Source organism: Anas platyrhynchos, chromosome 29 (genome assembly GCF_047663525.1).
Source record: "Anas platyrhynchos isolate ZD024472 breed Pekin duck chromosome 29, IASCAAS_PekinDuck_T2T, whole genome shotgun sequence".
NCBI classification, from domain to species: domain Eukaryota; kingdom Metazoa; phylum Chordata; class Aves; order Anseriformes; family Anatidae; genus Anas; species Anas platyrhynchos.
The window spans coordinates 3,255,642-3,273,973 of record NC_092615.1 but is presented as its reverse complement, the minus strand read 5'-3'; the positions used below and the strand labels follow the sequence as shown (position 1 = coordinate 3,273,973).

The 18,332-nt window shown below is 63.9% G+C and overlaps 1 protein-coding gene across 1 annotated transcript; it reads right to left on the bottom strand.

Annotated features, from left to right (window-relative positions):
- Positions 1-779: 779 nt before the first annotated feature.
- ZBTB7A (zinc finger and BTB domain containing 7A) lies at positions 780-17,337 on the bottom strand. The gene is made up of 3 exons (XM_038169050.2): positions 17,203-17,337; positions 4,056-5,285; positions 780-1,546 (listed from the first exon to the last, which is right to left on the bottom strand). The coding sequence occupies exons 2-3, from the start codon at positions 5,267-5,269 to the stop codon at positions 1,099-1,101; spliced, it is 1,662 nt and encodes a 553-aa protein (XP_038024978.2). The 5' UTR covers positions 5,270-5,285; positions 17,203-17,337; the 3' UTR covers positions 780-1,098.
- Between the last annotated feature and the right edge of the window lie 995 nt (positions 17,338-18,332).

Below are 18,332 nucleotides of genomic sequence, written 5' to 3'. Positions count from 1 at the left end.
GGGGCCGGGCCCTATTCCTGAGGGGTCCCCGGGCACCGAGGGGGGTTTTTGGCTGCACCCACACCACGGCCCCGCTGTGAGCCGTGGGTGCCACGAGCGGGGAGAGGCCTCAGCAGCGCCTGCTGGGGTCTGGGGGTGGGGGGGTGGGGGGGGGGAGCAGAGTTTGGGTCCAGGAGCCAACAAAAACACCCTAGGGGAGAGGGGGGGGCGAGGTGGAGATCCTGTAGGGCCTGGCCCAGCAAAAAAAAAAAACAAAAAAACCAACTCCCCGATGGCAGAAAAACGCCGTTTGGGCCTGGTGGCCCCGTCCGCGGCCAGCTCTGGGCCTAGGGTGGGCGCCGGGGCCGGCGGCAGCACCGGGCACAGCCACACGCCCACGGCCCCAAAGCCGGGTTTGGGACGGGGCCGACGCACACCCGGTGCTGAGAGCGACCCCACAAACCCCCTGCGGGGGCAGCCGGGCAACTCTGCCACCGAGCCCTGCCCGCGGCTCCGCTCACCACCAGGCGCTGGCGGATGGGTGCCGCAGCAGGGGGCCGGGCGGCAGGGCCCCGCTCCCTACCCCAAAAAAATGATCCCGATCCCGATCCCAGGACGTCAGCACCTGAGCACCCCGCGTGGAGCTTTTTTAGCTTTGCAAAAACGGAGGCGAGAAGGCCGGGCCCGCTCCTTCCCAGCCCTCCGAGGCACCGCGTGTACCGCCCGCCCTGAAAGAGCCCTTCAAACTCTTACCATTTTTTTCTATTTTTTTTTTTTAAATAGATATCTCTCTGAAATAATTTCTTTTTTTTAACGTGTGTTTGGACACAAAATAAAGCTTTGGATTTACATGGAAGCTCCTTTCCATGCAACAGAGCCGCTCTCCATCCCCGCCCCACGCTTCCTAGCGTTCTGCCTTTCCACCAAAAGGTCCTTGGCTACGGAGGGATCCTCGGGGGAGCCCTGGTTACGATGGGAAGATTGGAAACATAATATATATATATATTTCAATTTTTTTTCTTTTTTTTAAAAAAAAGGGAGAGAAACATCTTTTAAAGAGAAAAAATCGGAGGAAAAAGTACTAACTAGATTTTGTGACACTTTCTGTTTTTTTTTGGTTTAGGAGAGTCCTTGCGTGTTGCCCTCGGACGACCCTCCTGCTACATTCAATCCTGGCGCTTCATTATTAGAACTATCTTCAAAGTGCTGCTCTTGGCCGTTCCTCTGCACGGTGTCCTCTGATTCTTGACTCTCCCCCCCAGCTTGAAAGCTTCCGTCTTCGGGGTTCCCTGTGGGGGTGGGCAGCCCCCCGGCATCTCTCACCCGGGGCTTGCGGCCCCTCCGGGACGGGATGCCGTTGCACCCATCTTTTTTAAGGTGCCTGTGCAAGTGGTCAGAGCGGACGAAAGTCTTGAAGCAGCTGTCACACTGATAGGGCCGCAGGCCGGTGTGCACGCGCATGTGGTTCTTCAAGTCGTAGTTGTGAGCAAAAGCGGCTCCGCACTGCTGGCACAAGTAAGGTTTCTCCCCTGTGTGTTTCCTCATGTGAACCTTCAGCTTGTCCTGCCTGCGTGGGAGAGAAAGGACAGGGGGCAGGTCAGCGAGGGGGGCCAGCAGGCTGAAGGCTGCGCTCCGCCGTCCTCCTCCTCCTCCTCCTCCTCGCACCCGGCGTTGGCGTTGCTCTCCCTCTCCATCACGGCGGTGGTGGCTCAAATCCAGCCTCCACCTGCACCCCGGGGCAGGCGGCAGCCCCTCGGCGAGGCAGGGGGCACCGGGAGGCACCGGGATGGCACCGGGATGGCACCGGTAGGCACCAGGATGGCACCGGGATGGCACCGGGAGGCACCAGGAGGCACTGGAGCTGCGTTGGTCCGAGCGAAGCCACCTGCCCCGTGCCTCCGAGGAGGGCTCCGGCGCGGCTCCGGCAGTGCCCACGTTACAAAAACCCGAGGCTTTGAGGGTGCTGGCAGCGGGTGGGTTGGGTGCCGGGGAGGCAGAGCAGCTCGCTTTGGGATGGAGAGAATCAAGAGGCGAAGCGTGCGGCGGGACAGCGCGGGCGAGCAGCGAGGCTGGGGGCGAGGGGACCCCCGAGTGCGGCCCCGCCGTGAGGGGGTTTGAGGCAGCTCCCCGTGGGGCTGGAAACGCGGCCGTCCTCAGAACAAACTACGTGGTTTGCAGCACGTTGAAATGGATTATTATTTTTTTTAAATAAGTTTAATTTGTATAAAACCGTTCTGCCTTTCTTTCACAGATTATTTGAGCGACTCCACCGCTCCTCCCCGTCCGAGGGCAGAGGAACCAGGAAGCAAAGCAAGCAAAAATCAGCACAAAGCCGAGGGCCGGGAGGGGAAGCAGGCAGGGGGGGTCGGATCCTCACCCTGATCCACCACCCCCTGTCCCCCCCGCTCCCTCCCAGCCCAGCCTCGTGCCCATGTCCCACCAGGGACGAGGCAAACGAGCCCGGCACAGCGGCAAGAAGCGAGCTGATGATTTGGGGCAGATCACCGAGAACCCTGCCTGACTCAGCACTGGGGCTGGGAGCGGTCCCGGCAGCAGCTCAGCGGAGCGAGGCGAGGAATGGGGTGGATGCTGAAGGGCCCCGAGGCAGCCGGGGTTACCCCGAGCAGGGCTCTGACGTGGCCGAATGCAGGACTCGAGAAATCGGGGGGGTGGGAGGACGTTTGGAAATAGCACGGCCCCGGTGTGTTATGAAACAGCTCAACGCTGGGCTAAGGACGAGGCTTCATCCAGATCCCTGCTTTGGAGGAGAGAAGCCCCCCAGGAGCTGGGTGGGAGCGGGGTGCAGGCAGGAGCCCCGCAGCAAAGCAGGAAGCGAACGAGGCGGCCTCATCTCCAACTCCTCCACCTCCGAAACCAAACCAAACCCAAAAAAAAAAAAACAGCTCCAGCCTGACCTCTGCTCCTCCCCACCTCCAGCAGCACGCCGGGCCCTGACGGCAACGCACGGGAACACAAACCCCACAGCACCTCGGACCCCAAAGGGGTTTGGGGCCACGTTCTGTGCCGGGACGTGGGGCACACGAAGCGGGGGCAGCCCCCACGGGCAGACCCAGCAGGGAGGTGCTGCCTGGACAGGGGGGGCTGGCACCCTGCCCCCGGCATTATCGGCATTCCTCAGCTATCGGACGCGGGTCCCGTGCTGCCTGGGTGCGGCCCTGAGCAAGGTTTTTGGGGTGCAGGGGGCTCAGGGGGCGGCTTGCGGGGCTCGGGAGGGTTTCAGCATGCAGGAAGCAGGCGGCAGGGCTTGGGGGGGGGTTGGCTCCTCGGCCAGGCAGCCCACGCGATCTGTGATCTGCCTCCCGGCGCTGCGAGGAGGAGGAGGAGGAGGAGGAGGAGGAGGCCGGGTGGGACACGAGGCTGTGCCGCAAGGCTCGGCCGAACGCGGAGCAGAGGAAGCCCAACAATGTCCCCCTTTTTCTCTCCAGCATTCCTTCCCGTGGCCCAGGGGGAGAGCGGAGAACGGCGGAGGAGAAGCGGTGGCGAGGAGGAGGCCCCCGGGGAGCCGCAGCGAGCTCGGGGCAGGAGCTGAGGGCGGCAGCGGCTCCGCTCGCCTCGCTGCGAGGACGCGGACGGCGTGGGGATCAGCCTGTTCCCAAGCGCCTGGCACGGCCCCCGGCCACGGATGTTTCCATCATCAGACGGAGCCGTTCCTCCGTTCCTACGCCGCTTTCCAAGCCTCGCCTCGCTCCCTGGCTCCGCAGCCAGGACCCAGCACTGCAGCCACGAGAACGCAGAGGGTGCAGCTCCGGCTCAGCCACCGCCTCGCTTGGTGTCTGCAGAAGCCCGGGCCCGGGCGGGTTTCCAGCAGAGGTCAGAAATTTGGGACACCTGGAAGGGGCTCCCCAAGTCGGTGAGGGAACTGGGTGTTAAGACCCAGCCCCTTAACCCCCCCAAATTGCTCATTTCGTGCAAAACACCAACCTTCACACACAAACCACCTGCTAGGACACAAATCGGTCCCCGCGAAATAAAATCACCGAACCCCGCGGGCTGGGAAGGACCTTCAGCATCACTCAAGCCCGCGCGCCGTGCCGGGGCTCCTGCCCGCTCCTTACCTGGTGAATCGGACCTTGCAGATGTCGCACTCGTAGGGCTTCTCGCCGGTGTGGGTGCGGATGTGGCGCGGCAGCTTGCCGGCCCCCTGGATCACCTTTTCACAGATGGGGCACTTTTGGAATGCTTTCGCCCTGATCTTCTTCTCCACCTTCTGGGACCAGGACGGGTAGACGTCGCCCTCGTTCGAACTGCTGAAGTATTTCAAGTAATAATCCATCACCCCGTCGTCGTCCTTTCGGTCGTCGTCCCCCAGCTGCTGTCTCCCCACCGAGTTGATCATTTGCTGCAGCAGGGCGCTGGCGGCCAGGCCGTCCACCTCCCGCGCGTCGTCCTCCGTGTCTGCCCCAGTGGCCACGAAGCCGGGGGAGTCGCCGGGCTCCTGCTGGTCCAGGGGGCCCCCCGAAGTCACCTCCTCTTCTCCCGGTGTGGGCAGGCCGCGGCTGCTGTAATGTCCGTTCTGAGAGGGCGAGTACAGGGAGCCGGGGGCCGCCACCGCCGCCGCCACCGCCGCTGCCTCGTCCTCTTCTCTGTCCAGCCACATGGCCGGGTTGCTGTCGGGATCACAGTCATTCGCCTTTGGTCTTTCGTTTAGGGGGGCTTGCGAGTAGAAGTCCATGCCGTTGCAGTCCGGCTCCTCCTCTTCCTCTTGGCCTCGGAAGTTCAGTCTCTGAAGGTCTCTCAACTCTGAGTTGGTCCACGGAAAGCTGCCTTGGTGGCCGTTGACGGGGTTGCTCTGGAAGAACTCCAGGTACTCTTTTGCTCTGAGATGGTTCCTCTGATCAATTTGATCTACTATATCCATCTGGTCATTTTTGGCCAGAATCTTCCTGTCCAGGAGATCCGTGCAAACATCCCTTACCGCCGGGATCTCCAGCAGTTTGGCGGCGTTGAGGATGTCGCTGACGTTCGAAGTGCTGACGGTAAGGGTCGCGGTGTAGGCGAACTCCAGCAGGGCCGACAAGGCGTCGGCGCTCACAAAGTCTATCTCATACACGTTTTGCTGGTCCACCACTAACCCTGAGGTGAAGAGCTTCTTGAAGTACTGGCTGCACGCCGCCAGGACGGAGCGGTGGGTGGGGAACTCCTGGCCTTCCACCAAGATGACAACGTCACACAGCAGCCCATTGTTCCTCTGCTCGTTCAGGCTGCTCAGGATGTCGCTGCTGTGGTCGGGGAACGGGATCCCTATGGGGCCGTCCACGCCGCCCGCCATCTCCGAGGCGAAGGAGCTGAGGGGAGAAGAGAGGGAAGGCGGTGAGCCACGAGGGATGCGATTCTTTGGGGGCATCTGCCGGGTTCCCAACCCCTGGGTACCAAATATCCGCACGTCTCAGCCTCACCTGCTGCCCTGCCAGCTACCTGGGATGGGCATGGAAGGAGGAGGAGGAGCAGCCCCCATGTACCCAAACTGGTCGGCCACACCTGGACCGAGCCACGAGCGAGCCTGGTTTTGGGTTTCAGCCTTGCTGGTGGCCCTGGACCACTGCTCGGTGCCACCGTGAGCGCTCTGTGGCCCCACAAGCTCAGCAGGAAAAAGTTTGGCAAACTTATTTGCCACCCCCCTGCTGCCAGCCTGTAATTGTGGGGAAAACCTCTCCCCCTCAGCCCCACAGTTCCGCGCACAGCTCGCAGCACCTCGGGTGCCCACGGCCCCGCTGCACCAGCGCCCGCCCCGTAGGGCAGTGGGGGCGTTGAACAAACCCCACAAAAGCCCCACGGGGGCAGGGGGAGCGTGGAAACCTGCACCTGACCGTTCTGGGAAGCCTCAGCAGGCGCTGGTGGGGTGCTGGGAACTCGGCCCCACAACGTGCCCGGCTCAGGAGTCACTTCGGCAGGAGCCACAGCTCCTTCTAGCACTAGGGTTGGTTTGGAAAAAGAGGCAAAATCAAAGTTAAAACATCACTGCTGGTGCCGTGGTGTGGCAAAAAGGGATCTGCTTGGTTAAACGCATCCTCCCTTCGGAGGCTGAAAACCCCAAAGCGAAGCCAGCAGCCAGGGGCTCGCTCACCCCCACCCCAAGGGGTGCTCTCCCCATCGGCAAGCTGCCGGCTGCAGGGCCAGGCTCAGCGGGGCCAAACCTGCCCAAATCCCAGCCCCAAACCAGCCCCTGACCTCCTCCCAGCCCCTAATCTCCTCCCAGCCCCAGCCTTCCCAGCTGTGAGATGGGCGCAGCGCCCTTCCCCTCCCTCCTCCTCGGGGTGGAGGTGCTGCCCGCTGCAGAGGGACGCGCACAAAACCTCCTTTTTTAAAAACTTTATTAACTCGAGGGAAAAAAAGGAACATTGGCTCCTGCTCGTTTTGTGCAGAGGAGGAGCAGGAGGAGGCCTCGTGCCCCTCTCCCGTCCCCTTTTCCACGCCTCCACCCTGGCTCGGGGGCAGCACCGAGCGGTCCTCGTAGAGGAACCAGCAGAGGGAAAAGGGGCAGTGTGAAGCTCTGGGGGGGGGGAAATAAATAAATCAATAACCTTCCAGGAAACACCAATTTGATGTGAAACCCTCAGTATTTAACAGGAATGCTTACACCAGCCTTTAAGCTCTCCGCAGCCCCGTTGTACTGGCGCGCTGGGGGTCAGGGCTGGGTTTGTCCCGCAGCCCCTGGAGAGGTCCTGCCCGTAACACCGAGCACAGCAGCACCCCTCTCACCCCATGTCCCACCCAAAATATTTCAGGATTTCAGCTCAAGGCTCGTAGCTGATGGGTTTTTAAGATTAATTTGTCCAGGAAGAGGGAGCAGGAGGCCCAGCAGCGCACACACCAGCTCCAGGCACGACCTTGGGGAAGGTCCCCCCGTCTCCCCCGCAGGGTCCAGGCCTCGTTCCCCTCCTCCCCTCCGGACCTGATGCTTTTGGGAAGCTTCCCCCCCCCCTCACCCCCCGGCTCCCTGAGGAGAATTTGAGCTGCACGAAGCATTTTGAAGCTGCAGGCGCTAATCTCGCCGGCAGCCGAGCCGCACTGCCTGCACAGCCGGGCTTTGTCAGCCCCCGGGGACGAGAAGGGACCAAAAGGGGGGGGGGTGGGAGTGTAGGAGGGGAGCCAGGCCACGCGAGGTGACCCCCCCAGGATGGGGGGGGGGGCCAGGACAATCGGCCGGACAGTGTGGGAACGGCTGCGGGGTCATGAGACCGCCGAGGGCTGGCATGGCATGGCGAGCCGTGCGGCTCCGCGGGCTCATTCTCCTCGCACAACACGCCCTTTGTGCGGCTCCTCGGCGGCTCGGATCCACGGCGGCCCAGACGGCGAGGGGGCAAGAGCATGGAGAGGCACGGGGGAGGCAGCGGGAGCCTCCCCGGGGATGGTCTCCGGGGCCTCGGCACCGGGCTGAGCCTGGGCTGGAGGCCGGCAGGAGAAGCGGCGCGGTGCTGCCTCCTCCGGGGCACGGGGAGCCGGGTGGGGAAGCCACGCACAGGATGGGAGGGCTCCGGGGGTTTGGAATGAGATATGGGAAAGCCTTCACCTATGCAGGTTTAAAAAAAAAACAAAAACACAAAGAAACCCAACAAAGCAGCAAAAAAAAAAAAAAAACAAGAAAAACACAAAAAAAATTCCAGCTTGCAGCAGGAGCAGGGTTGGGTGAAGTGTGCCTGTGATGGAGAGGTGGCAAGTGCCAAAAGCTGCTGGCTGGTCCTTCCGAATGAGCCCTGACCGGGCCACCAAGGGGGAGCTCCGACTGCTGACCCTGATCTCCCCGGCAGCTCTTTTCTCTCCGTCCACCTCTGACGTGCCTCCAAAGCATCACCCGCCTGGTGGCCCAGACTGAGCGTCTCCGCAGGGTTGCAAAGATGCCACATTTCACCCCAAAGCGGCTGCATTTCAGCCGCTAGGAAGCTGCCCTCGCATAGAACTCGCAGCAGCTGAAAGGGAGCTGGCAGCTTGAAATATGGGCAGGCTCCAAGAGAAGGAGCCCCCCCAGCCTCCCTGGGCAGCCTGTCCCAGCGCTCCAGCACCCTCCCCGGGAAGAAGTTCTTTGGCGTGTTGGTGCGGAACTGCCTGGGCTCCATTTGGTGGCCACTGCCCCTTGTCCTGTCCCCACAGAGCCCTGAGAAGAGGTTGGCCATGGCCAACCTGTCACCCACCAGGACCCCCAGGTCCTTCTCCAGCAGGTCACCCCCAGCCTGCCCCGATCCCCGGCTCTCTCCAACCTCATCCCTCCTGCTCCACCCGCTGAGGGCCATGGAGTGGCAGCCCCCCAGCAGCAGCTCTGGGACCCGACATTTCCATTCAGATGAGGCGGCCACGGGGAGATGGGATCGCAACCAGAAGCGCTGACGAGACGCTGCTTAATTACTGTTTTCCTCCCAACCTCGGTGGCGTTTGGCTGCTCCTGCTCCTTTCGCAGTTATTTGCGACGGGAAGAGAAGCGGCGCACGAGGGCTCCCGGGTAGGCAAATCCCAGGCGTCAGCTCATGCACAGCAAACGGCAGCACCGTGCTCCTCACCTGGACGGGTCCCAAATTTCCTGACAACAACAGGGCTCTCCCCGCCCGCCGAGGTGCCACCCACCCCGACAAGGAAATTCAGCAACCCCGTTCGGGGCAGAAAGGGAAAATTACCAGCGCCTGATCCGGCGAGCACGAGGTGGAACGGCTGTGGGGCGCCACGCTGCCCAATCCCCCGGGCATGGTTTTGGGGGAAATAGCTGCGTTTTGGGCTCGGCACGTGGTATTTGGCCGCTTGCAGCCCAACGCAGCCAAGGCCGAGGAGCAGCCGTGCCCAATTTCTTGGGGGAAACGCCCGCGTTCGGCTATCAGGGCAAGGGCAGACGCTGCTGCACGCTGGGAAGAAATTATTAAACCAATGATGCTGTTAAAAAGAAGAAAAAGGGGTTTGCTGCCCAAGGCCCAAACCTTATCCCATCCCTCACCCACCACCAGCGGGAGGGACGAGCGTTTTTTCTTCCATTTCTATTTAGGGAGCAATCCTCCCAGCTCCCCCTTCCTTCCTCCAGCCATGGGGACACGTCCCCGAGTGGGGAAATCAATCCCTGGAGATAAAAAACAGCCCGAAAAGGTGGGACGGGGGCAGGCAGGAGGGAAGGAGGGCGTTCTGCCTGCCGGGGGGGAAGCCGCCGCTGCAGCTCCTCCGTGTGCTGCCATTAAAATTCAACTGCTCTCCGAAAGGAATGCGCTGCCGGCGGTTTAGTGCCAAACTATCCAAATTATGTGGACCTGCCGAGCAGATGCATGTTGTCGAGGCGAAGACCCTGCACATGGGCAGGAGCGAACTGCATGGCGTAATAAATAAAAAAAAAAGGAAATAAATAAACCAAAAGTGCACCGCCGTGTTTTGTTTTTTTTTTCCCCTCTCTACCCACCATTTTGGTAACGCGGCAGGAAGAAAACTTTCACGTTCAGCAGGTAACGCAGCCAAACGGGGCAAAAAAAAAAGAGTGAATTCAGCTTTCTTCTATCTTAACTGGACATCACATCTGGGGCGAAGCGCTTGGGGAGACATATGACATGACCGTGACCATGCAGCTATTGAAGGGGAGGGAGGAAGCCGCGTCCTGCACGGCTCCGTGGCCGCTCCGCGGACAATGTTGGCTCTGTGTCCCGCAGCCGGGATCCCCTGCAGCCCCCCAGGATTCCCCTTCTGAGGGCTCTGAGCTCTGGGAAGCCGCTCACGCCCCGGCTCTCAACACAGGGGCTCGCTCACCGCAGCCTTGAATTGATGGATTCACGACGTGAAGGCTGCTCTGAGAAACCAGACCGCAGCAGGCGGCTCCCGAATGGGTGCAGGGCTCCGAAAATCACACGGCAGGACCACGGCACCACCCCGCAGGGCCCGGGGTTTTGTTCTGGTCCTTCCAGCCCTGGTGGAGCTCTCCGGGCATCTTCCTTCGGTCTCAAACCAAGCACGGTGCAATGGCAAAACCAACCCAGCTGCCCAAGGTGGAAGGAAAGCGGCCCCAAACCCTCTAGACACGTCGGCCACCGGTCCTTGGGCGCAGAGCCTGGAGGAATCTCCTCTTCCATGGCATCCACGGGGAAGCAACACCTTCCGTACCACGCCACGGAAACACAACTGCCTCTGGAGCAGGCCGAGCTCATACGGGGAAGGAGAATTCCCCATCCTGCTACCGCTGCCGAGGGAACGCTGCTGGGAAGAGGCCGTGGTCATCGCCCTGAGCTGGCATTGAGCCCCCCTCAGACCCTCAGTGAGCAACATGGGGGCTTGAATGACCACAAATAATAAAAAACCTTGATTTTAATTCCCGTTAAGGTTAATTCCCAGAAGGGGCAGACCCGCGGAGCCCTCCCCAGCCGCCAGTCAGCCATTTCCTAGCTGGGGAACGGCCGCATCCTGTGCTCCCTCCCAGCCTGCGTGGGGCTGGCAGATTCGGCAGAGCATCCGAACCCCTCTGGAGCCGTACCTGAGCCGGGATCGAGTCCCACCGCAGTGTTTGGGGGCTTTGGGTTCAGACACGGAGCCGTGGTGCTACGGGGGGGCAGCCAGCAGAGCCCCCCCCCAGCTCAGAGGGGACGTGGCACGCTGCCCAGCAGCTCCCGGCCGGGCAGGTTTGGGGTGTAATTCATCAACCCCCGGCCACCTCAGGCAAATTGCGGCAGCTGACTGAAGGGATCCCAAGAGGCTGATTTACATTTACACCTCAGCTCGTTCAGAAGCTCCTTGGGATGCAAAACTCCCCCCCCCCACCGTGGCAGCAGCGCCAAGAAGAGGAGCAGGACTCGACCAAGAGGAGCAGGACCTCAGGAAGGAGCCTCGGGCACCTACCAGTGGGACAAGGGACACGACGGAGCAGGGAGAGGATTGCTGCCCTGCTTGGAGCTGGGGGCTGTGTTAACGAGATGTCCCAGGTCTGGGATTCCTCATCGTGCTCAGGATGCTGCTATAGGGCGCATCAGGAATGCTGGCTGCTCTTCCTCTCGGTTTTCCCAAAACTGCTTGAATTCGAGTGCTTTTCACGCGATGCCCAGCAGAGGAAGGACGTGCCAGAGGCTTTTTCCCCGTCACGTGGGCCGGGGAAGGACGAGTGCCTCTGAGGACAGGGATAAACCGCTCGCCTCCACGCCAAAGCCAGGCTGCAGCCAGCGAAACGACCCCTCGGCAATCCCAGCCCTGCTGCTTCTGCTCCCCCTCTGCCACAAGGCACAGCCCTGACACGAGGAACTGCGAGAATTACACCCAAAAAGGGACAGGCACCAGCAGCAGCTCCCTGCACAGGGCCCATAACCACACACGGGGTGCAAAAAGGGCAGGGGGCTCCTGGAGAGAGCCCAGCGGAGGCCACAAAGAGGAGCCGGGGCCTGGAGCATCTCCCCTGGGAGGAGAGGCTGAGAGAGCTGGGGCTGGGCAGCCTTGGGAAGAGAAGGCTGAGAGGGGATCTGAGCAGTGTCTGGAAAGAGCTGAGGGGTGGCAGACAGAGGGACATGGCCAACCTCTTCTCAGGGCTCTGTGGGGACAGGACAAGGGGCAGTGGCCACCAAATGGAGCCCAGGCAGTTCCGCACCAACACGCCAAAGAACTTCTTCCCGGGGAGGGTGCCGGAGCGCTGGGACAGGCTGCCCAGGGAGGCTGGGGGGGCTCCTTCTCTGCAGATATTCAAGGCCCGTCTGGACGCCTCCCTGGGCAGCCTGCTCTGGGGAACTGCTTTGGCGGGGGGGGTGGGCCCGGGGAGCTCTGAGCACCCTGCCAGCCTCTACAATTTGGTGATATCCCAAATACTCTGCAGCAGTAAATGCCCAGCATCTCTCACGTCATGTCCTCCCATTTCCCATAGCCCCAGCAGCCCCCACCTCTCTCCCCCCACCAGCACGGACACGGGAGGGATGCCCAAGCCCCACACTCAGCCACGCCACGGATCTCAGCCGTCTATAAACGGGAAAGGATTTCCTTCCAGGGCACAACTCAGCCTCCAAGCACAAGGGGAAGTTCCGTTTCCGTCGCAGCATCGGCCACCAGTGAAAACCAGGAGCCACAACAGGCCCCGGCACACAGCGGGGTCTGTCCCCATAGTCCCAGGCCGTGTCCCTCATCCTCCCCCAAGGCTTTTAGGGCACACAGGGAAGAGCCTCCTGCCTCTTCGGGCACGGTCCCCAACCCACTGGGCTGTCGGCGGCGAAAATGGCTGCGACACCGCGGCCACACGAAAACTTCTCGTTGCGAGGTTCGCTGTAACTGGCTGCTCCACCCAGACCTCCTTGCCAATTTGCTCCTTTGTCATCAGAGCCCGTATTTAATCCGGCAGGAATGTGCCTCGATTCGAGCCCGGGTGGCAGCAGAGGGGAGGCCGGAGCCCATCATCAAGCCTCCAGAATTTGGGTTGGTTTGGTGCTGGAAGCCTCCAGCGCCGCAGGGAGCTGCCAACACCAACACCCCCCGGGCTCAGCCCCTCTCATCCTCCTGAAAGCCTCAGAAGGGGGAAAAAAAATAAAAATAAAAAAACACGAGCACAAATTTGTTTCAATCCTGCCAGAAAGAGCAGCCTTCGCCCGGCAGCTCAGCACGGGCAGAAGAGGAAGGTTGCTGAGCCCCATAAACCTGCCGGCACCGGGTTCTGCGCGGAAAGAAACTGCCAGGATTTCGGAGAGGCGAGGTGCAGCCCCTCCGACAAATGTAAGCAGCAGAAAAATCAACCACGGGGAAACAAAACAGCCCCCGGCCGAGCATGACGAGATGAGGGACACCAGGTGAAACCAAGGGGTCGGGTTTTGTCACCTCCCCTTGTGGGGCCGAATCCTGCCCCATTCCCCGCTGCCTGACGGCATTCCCAGCCCCTCACCTGCTGCCCTTTGGGGTCCCCCCCCCAGCCAAAAGCCTCCCCTTTTGGCACATTTCCTGAGCTCCATCGAGCACCAGCAGAAAAGGGCAGGGGATTAAAAATGTGCCCTGCACCGTGCAGCCTTCCCCTTCCCTCGGCACACGAGGAGGGCGCGCAGGGAGGGTGCTGCCTGTCGAGGCAGGAGGCTGCAAGCCCGCGGTCGCCGCCCGCCCGGCTGCGTGTCGGGGAGGCAAAACAAACACCGAGAGATCTGCCCGCTGGTTCCCAGTCACATCTGCTTACTGGTTCCTGGTGGGAAAGGGGTAGGTGCACGGCCTGGGAAGGAAACGTCGCGCTGGGTGGCAGCGAGGGCAGCTTCAGGGTGACAGCAACGAGTGGCGCAGGAATTGGGAGTGCAGCACACGAAGGATTTGGGGTATCAGCACCCCAAAAAGGGAGAGGGACTCCTTCAGGGGGCATGCAGCACAAGGAAAACCACCCCAAAAGCTCATGAGAGAAGAGGACGCCCAGCAGAGCCCCGAGCGGAGCGCTGCTACCCGAGTCCCTGCACACAGGGGGGGGACAGGGGGGTCCCCAGGCTGCTCCCAAGCAGCAGCAAAAGCGTTTGAGGGGGTTGCTCCGTGGCCAGGAGCCGCTGTGCCAGGGGAGCGGCCGCTCCTCTCCCCGCCGTGGCCTTGGCTCCCACCTGCGGCCACGGGGCAGCGCGCGGCCGTTTCCAGTTTCTCACACCCCGTCGGCGATCCCGGCCGTTTCCTTCCACCTGCGGCCCGCAGGGAGGGTTTCTTTTCCCTCCCCTCCTGCAGCAGGGGGACGGGAGCGGGAGCTGGGATGATTTCGTACCCGTTCGTGCTGGGAAAGCTGCGCCACGGGAGCCGGTGACACCAGGAAACTGAAACCGTGCATGGGGGGTGGGGGGAAGATGATACGGCCCCGGGGGTGCTGCAGGAGAAGCCGACGTCCCCGGGTCGGGTCCCTGTGGGGGACCCCGGTGCCCGCTGACCCCGCTGGGTGCCACCCCGAGGTGCCAGCGGGGCTCGTCTGGGCACTGAGCGGGGGCACCACCGGCCGGCTCCGCATCAAGGGGTCCTGGGACGGGGTAGGGGTGCTCCTCTTCCTCCTTTCTTCCTCCCCTTTCCCCAGGTTTTGCTCATGGAGAAGTTTTTAGTTCGGGATTGCAACCGAGGTCGGGACTGGTTGGGAGCGCGGCGAGGAGCACCTGCCTGCTGCTTCAACCAGGCGTGGTGGGAGGAGGAGGAATCCTCACCCAGCATCCCGAGACTGGGGAGAAAAAACCCTCAAGTGTGGGTTTTCATCGAGATAAGACCACAGCTCCCAAACATTCAGGCTCTGCGTGAAGCACCGAGGAGGAATTTCGCAGGCCCAGGCTCCCCAACACCACCGCAGACCCAGCACCAGGCTTAGGGTCGCCGTGCCCAGAGACAAGCACGACCCCCTCACCGATCGGGGTCCTGTGCCAAAATCCGGATTTTTACGGCCGGAAAAGAGCCACGATTCTCAATTCTGCTTTAAAAGTCCCCAAACAGGAGCGCACCCCACACGTTGGCCGTGCCCAGCGCCTTCCAACCACCCCATGGAGCCCACGACACGGCTGAGGATCGGCAGCCCCGGCAGCACCACGCACGCAGCGGCAGAAAATTAAAGAAAACCCCAATAAATAAATCCCAGGCACCGAGCATCCGCGGCTCGGCAGGCACCGAAGGGCCGCTCGCATTCACCACCGGCTTCATTAAGAGCTCTCGCCTTGCAAAACCCTCCCCCGAATTACAAACGTAATTAAGGCTCGGTGGAAAAATCCCACCGTGCCATCCCCGCTCGGGCTGTGCCTCCCCGGGACAAGCCTAAACAGGGGCCAGGCCGCATACGAAACGAGGTCGGCTCCTCACTAACGAGCACCCGGCTCCTCGCTAACGAGCCGCTCGGTTCCTAGCACCCTTTATTTTTTTTTTCCTGCTTCAAGACAAACCGGGCAGCACCCAGCGGGGCCCAGCCCCCTTCCTGGGCAGCCCCCAGAAGCTCCCAGGTGGAGTTTTCGCCCAGAAAGGGGAGGTTAAAAATATAAATTAATAACTAACTGTAAAAAAAAGGTGGTTTATCGGAGTTAGGGGATGAGCTTTTAGCTCCATCACCGCGCTGTCAGGCTGGGAGCTCTGCGGAGCACTTCAGGGCTAAGTTGTGGTGCCGACAGCCGGGACGAGGAGGGGAACGGGGCCGATTCGGAACCAAAACGGGCAGCAAAGCCTCGGCACGAGCAGAAAACCTCCCCGAGCCACGGGGACCGCGGGGCAGGGACGGGAGCGCTCGGAGCAGCACCGAAACGCGAGAGCACGGGGATGGGGAGCCCGACGGCACGGCCCCGCAGCCGGGTTTGACACACAGGAAGCTCCGGGGACAACGCAAACCCCAAAGCCGCTCCTCCCAGGCAGCCGAAGCTGGCCCCAAATCCCCCTCCGGCCCCAAATCACGGGCACCCCACAATCTATCGGGGACCCCGCCATCCCCCCGGGGCCGCCCGCAGCACCTCGAGCACCGGAGCTTCAGGAACCCCCCCCCCCCTCCTTGTCCCCCCCCAAACTCACACGGAGAGGGGACAGCGAGGACAAGGACGCTCCGAAACCCTGCTGCCACGCAGCCCCCCCCCACCCCCCCCACACACACACTTCCCGGTGACCCCCGGGCTCGGCGGTGACGTTACGGGGCGAGGCGAGCGGCTGTGCTCCCCCCACGCCCCCCCCCGCAAGGGGCTGAGGTTGGCCCCCCCCCAGCTGCGGGTGGGCAGCTCTCTTATCGCCGCCAGCCGCCGCCGCTCCCCTCCCCGCCGCGGGGTGGGTGTCGGAAGGGAGGGGGGGGGGGGTTTAGGGTGGGGAGTGGGGGGGGGGGGAGTGGAAAAACCCCACGAAACCAAAGCCGGGGAGAACTGAGCTCAGCGCCCCCCCCCCCCGTCAACCGTGTTATGCAACCCCCGTGGGGCCGGGAGGCAGGTCGGGGGGGGGGGATGAGGTTGGGGTGCGAGGAAATGGGGGGGGGGAAAGCCCTTATCGCGGAGGGGGGGGACAAACGGAGAGCTGGGGGTGACAGGCAGCATGGGGGGGGGCACAGGGTGAAAGGAAGGGACACACACACATGGGGGGGGACTCAGAGAGCATGGGGGGTTCATGGGGTGAAGGGGGTGACGCTGGGGGGGGACATGGGGAGCGCACATGGAGTAAAGGGGGGGACACGGGGAGCTGGGGGGTGACAGGGAGCAGGGGGGGGTCACACAGGGGGGAGAGCTGGGGGGACACATGAGCGAAGGGGGGGCCACATGGGGTAAAGGGGGGCACAGGGAGCTGGGGGGTGACCGAAACCGGGAGGGGGACGACGAGGAGCAAGGGGGGGGGGCGACACAGCGAGCTGGGGAGTGACAGAGACCGAGAAAGGGGGGGGACACAACCAGGGGGGGGGTCCCGCAGCCCCCCCACCCCCCCCCCGCCAGCCTCTCAGGCCTAGGCCCAGCCCCGGGGGGACCCCACCCAGCGCCGGGTCCCGTCCCCCCCCCGCTCCCCCCCCTCTCGCTGCTGCCGCCCCGTGTCCCCCCCCCGCGCCCGCCCCCCCCCCCCGGCCCCGCGGGGCCCGCAGGGAGCCTTGGCCGGGCGCCACGACCCCACCCCTTCCCCGGGCCGCGCCGCGCTGTGGAGGCCAATGGGGGAGGACGGGGGGGGGGGGGGGCCACGGGAGGGGGGGGTGGGGGGGCGCCGGGGCGAGGCCCAGCACCCCGAGACCCCCCTCAAGGGTCCGGCTTCGATCACGCTCCACACGCGGGGGGGTTTTGGGGGGGTCCCGGAGGGGTTTTGGGGGGTTTCGGGGGGGTCCCGGGGGTCGCCCCGCGCGCGGCCCGCCCGCCATTGGGGCCCGGCCGGGCCGGGCTGTGGTGGTGGTGGCGGCGGCGGAGGGCGGGGCCAGCGGGCCCGGAGGGCGCGCCCCGATTGGCCCCGCCCGCTGCCCATCACCGCACCGCCCACTCGCAACCCGCGCCGGGGCGAGGGGGGGGAGCGCGGGGCACGCCGGGAAGTGTAGTCCGCGCCCCCTCCGCACCTGCAGGAGGCTGGGGGCAGCGCGGACTACAACTCCCAGCAGCCCCCTCCCCGCGCGCAACCCCCCCTCACACACACACTCCCCTTTCCAACCCCCCCTCAGGGCCCTTCCCCCCCCCACGACCCCCCCCCCCCCTTTAAGCACAACGTATGCACGCGAGGGGGGGGCGAGAAAACGAAGGGGGCGGTGAGGGGGGGGCACCAACACCCCCCCACCCCCCTTAAACCCCCCAAAACCCCCCCTAAAACCCCCCTAAAACCCCCCCGAACCCCCCCCTCACGGCCCCCCCCCACCCCCCCCATCCCGGGCCGTACCGTGCCGGAGCGGAGCAGCGGGGGCCGGGAGGGGCCGAACGGGGCCGAGCCGAGCCGGGCCGGGCCGGGCCGAGCCGTGCGGGCGGAGCAGGGGCTGTGGCCGCCCCGCGGGAGCTGCTCTCGCCGAGGCCCCGTATGCGGCTCCTTCCTGCTCCGGCCGGGGCCGCCCCGCTCTTAAAGGGGCCGCGCCCCCGCCCCCCCGCCCCCCCCCCCCTCCCCACTCCCCTCCCCTCCCCGCGCCGCCCCCCCTCCACCCCCCCCCCCCCCCAGAAATCGCCACAGCCGGGGGAGGCCTGAGGGGAGGGGGGGGGTTATGGGGGGTTTTGGGGGGGGTTTGGGGGGTGGGGGGGGTGTATGGGGGTGGGGGGGGCTGTGGGGGTGGCCCCGTGGTTGTGCCCCCCCCCCCCAGACACACGCGCGGCCCCGCGCCTGGCACCTCCGGGCCCCCCCCCCCCGTGTCCCCCCCGCACCCCTCGGGGTCCCCCCGTGTCCCCCCCGTGTCCCTCAGTGCCCCCCCCGTGTCCCCCTTTCCTTATGTCCCCTCCTGGCCCCCCCCCTTTCCTCTGTCCCCTCCATGTCCCCTCCTGCCCCCCCCCCAAACCCCCCAGTGTCCCCCCCGTGTCCCCTCCTGCCCCCCCTTACTCCATCCCCCATGTCCCCCCCTTCCTGTGTCCCCTCAGTGTCCCCTCCTGTCCCCCCCTTCCTCTGTATCACCCCCAGTGTCCCCCCCCGAGTTCCCCCTCCTGTACCCCCCCGTGTCCCCTTCCTGTGTCCCCTCCTGTCCCCCCCTTACTGTGTGTCCCCCCCAGTGTCCCCCTGTACCCCCCCTTCCTGTGTGTCCCCCATAATGTCCCCCCTCAGTGTCCCCTCTTATCCCCCCTTCCTGTGTCCCCCCCAGTGTCCCCTCCTGTCCCCCCATCACCCCCCAGAATCCCCTTTTGTCCCCCCCTTCCTCCGTCCCCTCAGCGCCCCCCCAGTGTCCCCCCCGAGTTCCCCCCTTCCTGTGTCCCCCCCAACATCCCCTTCCTGCCCCCCCTTTCTACACCCCCCCATGTCCCCCCCTCCCTATATCCCCCCGTCACAGCAGAACCAGCCCCCCTGACCCCCCCCCCAACACCCCAAATTGGGGG

Excerpts from the sequence above, each read along its gene's own strand:
- ZBTB7A (XM_038169050.2), bottom strand. The coding sequence starts at position 5,269 with ATGGCGGGCGGCGTGGACGGCCCCATAGGGATCCCGTTCCCCGACCAC. Across the intron at positions 1,547-4,055 it reads TGCAAGGTCCGATTCACCAG|GCAGGACAAGCTGAAGGTTC; the intron begins GTAAGGAGCGGG and ends TCTCCCACGCAG.